This window comes from Lolium perenne, chromosome 4, assembly GCF_019359855.2.
Source record: "Lolium perenne isolate Kyuss_39 chromosome 4, Kyuss_2.0, whole genome shotgun sequence".
NCBI classification, from domain to species: Eukaryota; Viridiplantae; Streptophyta; class Magnoliopsida; order Poales; family Poaceae; genus Lolium; species Lolium perenne.
In genome coordinates, this window is record NC_067247.2 from 260,028,146 (window position 1) to 260,034,640 (window position 6,495).

Below are 6,495 nucleotides of genomic sequence, written 5' to 3' on the forward strand. Positions count from 1 at the left end.
CCAAGCCGGTAGACTCACTCATGCGCGTGTACTCATCCATGAAATCACCGACAACGCCATATGCGAGCATCCTAATCGATGCCGTGCATTTCTGGTATGAAGAGAGGCCTACCTTGCCAATTGCATCCCCTTTTGCGCAGAAGTAGTCGTCGTAGAGCTTGACGCCATCCATTATCCGGCGGAACAACGGTATGGACATCCGAAAACGACGGCGAAACATGGCCGGTGTGAACAATGACTTGGGTTGGAAGTAGTCGGTGAAGAGCTGGTCGTGGCCGCGTTCTCTTTTGCGGTCCAAGGCAGCCGCGCGCCCCGGCAAGGACCCCCGGTGCACGGGGATCTGCGAGACAATGTGCTCGTGGATGATCAGCGCAGCCTCCGTGAAAAATTCGTCGTCGGACTCCTCGTCTGACGACGTGTCGATGAAGTTCTTGAAGAAGTAGTCTCGCGACGGTGAGAGGACAACAACGACGGCGACGGCGTCCTCCGACTCTACTACGATGCGGCTAAAGCAGCGAGGGGCCGCGACCTATGCTTCCGCCCCGCTTGCCGGCGTCTCGACGACGGTGGTCGGCGTCGACGCCGCTCCCAAATCGCCGGTCCTTGGCTGGCGGCGGAGCGGCGGGAGATGTGTGCGAGGGGTTTGTGTTTTTAGAGACAGATAGACGGGCCAGGGGCGGACAAGGGAGAACGCGAGCGACCAGCCTTCGGCGTCCGCGGCCACGCAAACTCGTCCCAGATTTGGATCGTCCCGAACGCCGCGGCCATCCGTTTTAGGGGTGGGTCCGCGCGCTGGGCCGTGTTTTTGTCCGGTTGGACCTATCCGAACGCGCGAGCGCGGGATGGGTCGTCCCGTTGGAGATGCCCTAGCAGGTGTATAATCAATCATTCACTCGGAAGTCGGAACACGTGCGTAAGCGTAACTAACAGTTGGTCAGTTTTCCTGGGAAGCCTCGAGAAAGTAGAAGCTCATATATAACCCCCTCCGCGCCTATAAATTCTGCCCCCATCCTTCAGCGGTTCGCACGAACAACACCTGTACACACAATTCTTGGAAATCTCAAGGGGAGAAAGAAAAGACTCCAAGAAATGGGGTGTAAGCTGACAAGGGCCGGGGAGGGCCCGGGATGTGACGAGGCCACAGCCGCAGCCGCGGCCGCTGGATCCTCCAGCGATTGCGGAGACGCAGCTACACGGCGGTCGGCGTCGGTGACGCCGTCGACTTCGACTCTCCCAACGCCGACGCCTTCGTCGCCTTCGACTCCTCCAGCGCCGACGCCTTCGTCGCCTTCGCCTCCCCCAGCGCCGACGCCTTTGTCGCCGACGGCTTCGTCGCCCTCGCCGTCGACATCTTCGTCTTCGGCTTCGCCTCCGCAGTCCCCGAGTCTGACGCCTTCGTCGCTATCATCTGCTGATGAGGTTAGGCTCTTGTTCTTGCATTCTTGGGTGATTTCTGTTATGTTCACTTCGCAAGCCTGAAGCTTCTCCTTCTTGCATTCTTGGTGATTTACGCGTCCGCCTCCGCAGTCCTCAACATCGACGCCTTCGTCGACATCATCTACTGACGAGGTTAGGCTCTCGTCCTTTCTTGCATCATCTTTTGCTGGCCCCGTGCCGTTCTTGGTCGGTTCTGTAATGTTTGATCCGATTGCCCCCAACCCTTCCCCCCGCCCCGCTTCTTTATCCATTTTTCTGCCGTGTGTTAACACTGAAAAACTTGCGATTACAGGAAGACCAATGGGAAGAGGAGCGATACCTACAGTCTATTGAAATCCCTCACCCTCAGGTATGAATCTTGGCTGCAGAGAAGGGACTGTTCTTTCATCAACATCGAATCTTTGTTGACGATTCTTGATTATTTATGGTATCTGTTGATGAACTGCATCTTGCTGGATCCTCTGATCCAAGTGTGCAAGCTATGAACCTCGGGTCTTTGAAATTGGTTGGAACTGTAAGATTTACGCCTGAAACCTCTGTTATGTTCCCTTCGCAAGCCTGAAGCCTTTCGTTCTTGCATTCTTGCTGATTTACGCTCTGTTCGGTTGTTCCGTTTAGCCCCCCTTCCCCAGCCCGCCCCAGTTCTTGATCTCGATTCGGTGTGCTATGTTTGGGTGATTCGTACGGAGATTAAACTCGTGATTTGTATTTTTACAGTTAGAAATACTCGGACTAATGTAGCCTGTGTTAGTTCATCTTTGGACCATGTTCAATCGCCATTTTTTTTCAACACCGCTCATGCATCCGAGCAGCACTTGCTCTAAGTTGAACTTGGCCAAATTTATTGGATACTCTAATCGAAGTGGGATTCGTCAGGAAATTAAACTAGATTTTCACAGTTAGAAATACTCGGACTAATGTAACCTGGGCTAGTTCATCTTTGGACCATATTCAATCGCCAATTTTTTCGAAACCGCTCATCTGAGCAGCACTCCAGCACTTGCTCTAACTTATGCATTTGGCCACATATTTTGGATCCTCTGCTCCAAGTGGCCAGGCTATGATACTCAGTTGTTTGAAATTGGTTGAAGCTGTTCTAAAGAATTTTCTGTTGTGGTTTTAATTCTGAAAAAATGTTGATTACAGGAAATCGCAAGGGGAGAGGAGCAAGAAGTTGATCAATTAAAAGACTCTTATGGCTCCACTGATCTGTTCTCTGAGTCTGAAGTATGAATATTATGGCCCCTTCTCGATTTTTGAACTCGTTAATTAGATTTGCTCAACCTAATGTAGCTTCTGTTGCTTCATCTTTGGGCCTTGATTTGACCTTGCCTTGTTGCCACCAAATCTCTCATAGGAATTCTGCCACATCTCTGAGAGTGATGATGATGGGGTTTTCTCCAACAAGTTCAAGTTAGGTGATAAGGTGTGAAACTAGTACTATTTACTGAATTTTCTTTTCTTAGTTACTTTAGATTGAGTTCTTCTTGAATTATCAGTTAAATAAAAGAGTGGCATGCTCTCACATGCTTATCACCATCAACACCTCATGAAACCTATGTAATCTGATGTGATGTATTTTTTCTCTAGTAAAGATGATGCAAATATGTGGACCTTCAAGATGTATTGGCTATATGCTCAAGTTTTGCTAAATCATTGATGTATTTTTGTGATCTTGGACTCGTGGTCTTGTTGGTTTTATAGGAACCTGTTCTGACTTTGCTGGAGGAATTTGAGGACGATACCATCATTGGAAAGATCATGGTATACTTATGTGTGATATGCTTTTTTCATGTAATTATACTTTTACCTTCGGTTCTACTAACTTGATGATCCTTACACAGCTACTGGATGAGAAGTATGGTTCCCGCAGACGAATCGCTAGAGATGGAAGTTGCTTTTATAGATCTTTCATTTTCAAGTACTTGGTAACTATCTCAATTCAGTTGATAGCATTACGGTTTTCTATTGTATGAATGGATGCTAAAACTAACATATGTATAAACAGGAGAATGTTGTAGAAATAAAGGACGAAGATGAACGCAGAACAGAAGCTGCTCGTTTCAGGCGAAGAGTTGAAAACTGCATGCCAGCTTGTCATGATGACCAATTACTCCATTCCTTTTCTGTACGTACTCCTAAGTCTGCTGTGCCCAATGATGGTTACTAATTGTTTCATTTGGCTGCCCTTATAATATAATATTGAAGAATCACGGACTCTGCTGAATTTCTTCTTGCAGGGATATGAATCTGTGGTCAATTTAGTTGAACAGGGGTAACATCCTGAGTAACTCAAGCCATTTCTTCAAACGAGATGAATTTATTATTTATGATTGATTTCTCTGTGTAGCCTTGCTGAAGGAGAGCTATATCAGATGGACATGAATGAAGATGTCACATCACGCAGTGAGGATACTTTATGATTCTTATCTTTTTATGTCTTTGTGCCTATGTCTTTCAGCAGATAACAGAATTGTGTGTGCAGTTATACCCCTCCTTAGGGCGCTGACAGAGATCGAGATATGCACAAGGCCAGAATTCTACCATGGTTTTCTTATCCCTGGAGAAACATATGCTTCAGTTTTTGAGGTTAGAAGAATTTTCACCTGACGCAGTCCACCCAAAACTAATAATAAAATATTGTTGAGTAACACAGATATTTTAACCGTATGTCTATGCTCATGCTTTAGAAATTTGTGTACCTTTTGCCAGTTTCTAATATCGATGGAATCTTATTAGCAGAAACTACTAGTGGAATTTTGCTTTTGATGTCTAAAATATTAAAGTTTCTTCACAGTGCTATGATTTCAGCAGTTCACCGAATACTCTTGATGAGAAAAGTTCTTTGTGACAAGCCCATTTGATATTTTCAGTTAGCAGGGAGAAACAGGATGCATTCTGTGCTCAACTTTGTAGCTACTGGAGTCCAAGTAGTTTGCTATTGCAATTAATTCCTTGACTCAGTTTACTTTTTCCTTGTAGTTTTCAAAAGTTAATTCCTTGCATTCTGTGCTCAACTTTGTGTTACCCACAATGTTTAGAAGTGGAAGAATCCTATATTGTATTGATAAATGTATCCCTATATTGTGCAAAACTAACCGGCAGAAAATAATTTCTAAACAGCACCAACTAGAATTTATAACTCTTTTTCTTGTGTTTTTGAACAGTTTTGCTTATGTGAAGTGCGTCAGGGCGAAGCCAACAATATGCAGGTCCATGCGCTTGCACATGCACTAGGCATTCCTGTAATCTTGGAGAATCTCGATGTTAACACCCCTGGACAGCTTAATACTCTTCACATCGGCCGTCCTGTAGAATCTGAAGCAGAAGCGCCCTTGGCCCTGACCTTGTTATATAGGTCTGGGCACTATGATATCATTTATCCAAAGTAGAATCTGGTCTGTAACACTTGAAAGAGTACGATGGAATGATATTGCCCTGCATGGCTACTGATGGTGGATGTGGATATTTGATTCTGGCTCTTGACATGTGTGGTGCTCCTGTGTGAGTTTGTAGACCTACGGCATATGTCGTCCTTGATCTTTCTGCTGTAGAATACCGAGTTTTCAGCAGACATACATTTTGTGTCGTCGGAGCATTCATCTCTGTTGTGTCCTAATGTACTGTGGAGAGTGAGTTTTGAGCCCAGGATGATGCACAGACTAAATGGATTCTTAATCTGAAGAGTTTAGAGGTTACGTTGTACAAAATATGCAACTCTTTGTAATTAAAAAAATGCTACTTTTGTAGCAATTTAGTCTTTTCCATTATTCTTCTTCTAACATTTACATTTCTTATTGACAAAGATTGCGGCCTATATTTACAGAAAGCAGCATATATGTCTTTTACAATGAAACCAAGTACATGTTGACATATAGGGAATCAAACAATAGGAACTCTCTGCACTGTAACATATCTTTTTCTTAGCATGTTCTTGTCTTTCTTGCTCTTCCGAAAGTTAACTTGAGCTTCAGGTGAGCCTTTACCGCCTCTGCATATTAGGTCTCTGTGACTGCTGATACTCTCGTCTCTCCAGTTAGCAGCATGAACAACAATTTGCATGGTGGTGAGTGTTTTTGCTCCAGCCACAATGAACCTCGCAAATTCTACCTCCCTTTCAGATCCACAATATTCTTCGAATGTCACATTTTTAAGATGCTTACTGAGGCAGATATTCGTATCAGCTGCTGGTAATTGGCATTGTCCAGACCCACTTTTATCCTTGTTTGAGAGGAAGTTGTAGCACTGCAGCCAAGAGTCACAAGAAAATTAGCCATGATTGAAACATGCGGTAAAAAATCTGTACACATCTTGTATGCATATATATATATATGAAAAAATGAGGGTTAATTGATTACCAGAATATTAAGAGTTTTCAAAAACGGAAATAAGCTTAGCATGTGTGTTGCGTTCCTCAGCTCCTCGTTGTCACTGAACTTCATGTTGATGGTGAGTGCGGTTATGATGGGGATGGACCTCTGCACCAAATTAAGTTGTAATTCAAGTAAGTTTTCAAAAACGGAAATTAAGTAGTATCAACAACGCGACTGAATAGCAAAAACACTACTGTTATGTGTACCTTGGGCATAACCTTGAAGCATGGCGTGGGAAGTGCAAGATCAACCGATTTGCATGGCATGTCAGCTTGGTTGATGATGGCGGGATACAGCCGCCAAATATCGGCATGCCACAGCTCTAGTCTCTGGAGATTGGGCGTACCCCGGAAGGACATCTCCTGGATCGGGACGTGCGGCGCCGCGATGCGGACCCGGAGGAGGGAGCCGGAGCATGGGACGAAGCGGCGGAGATGAGTGACCCCGACGAGGTGCAGCTCCCTCAGCGCCGGGCAGACGGCGATCACGCGGTGCAGCACCTCGTTGCTGATAACGACGGAGCACAGGTGCATGGTGACCAGGCTAGGGAAGGTGTCCGGTCCTTCGGCCGTGCGGGGGTGGAGCACGCACCAGCGAAGCTCGAGATAGCGGAGCGCGGCGCCCGTGTCAGCGCCCATGCTGGCGCGCAGGAGGTACGGACGAAACACCGGCCGGGGGCCCTTGC

General features: G+C 46.1%; 1 protein-coding gene across 2 annotated transcripts; it reads left to right on the top strand.

Annotated features, from left to right (window-relative positions):
* Positions 1 to 1,058: 1,058 nt before the first annotated feature.
* On the top strand, positions 1,059 to 5,207 carry LOC127332127 (OVARIAN TUMOR DOMAIN-containing deubiquitinating enzyme 1). 2 transcript variants are annotated; one of them, XM_051358381.2, is made up of 13 exons: positions 1,059 to 1,419; positions 1,528 to 1,569; positions 1,730 to 1,786; positions 2,584 to 2,664; positions 2,795 to 2,863; positions 3,142 to 3,201; positions 3,282 to 3,365; positions 3,446 to 3,565; positions 3,678 to 3,712; positions 3,788 to 3,843; positions 3,923 to 4,026; positions 4,311 to 4,383; positions 4,605 to 4,750. In XM_051358381.2, the coding sequence occupies exons 1-13, from the start codon at positions 1,090 to 1,092 to the stop codon at positions 4,616 to 4,618; spliced, it is 1,125 nt and encodes a 374-aa protein (XP_051214341.1). In that variant the 5' UTR covers positions 1,059 to 1,089; the 3' UTR covers positions 4,619 to 4,750. The 2 variants fall into 2 exon arrangements, with proteins under 2 accessions (XP_051214341.1, XP_051214340.1); XM_051358380.2 differs by lacking the exon at positions 4,311 to 4,383 and having other exon boundaries at positions 1,068 to 1,419; positions 4,605 to 5,207.
* The last annotated feature ends 1,288 nt before the right edge of the window (positions 5,208 to 6,495 follow it).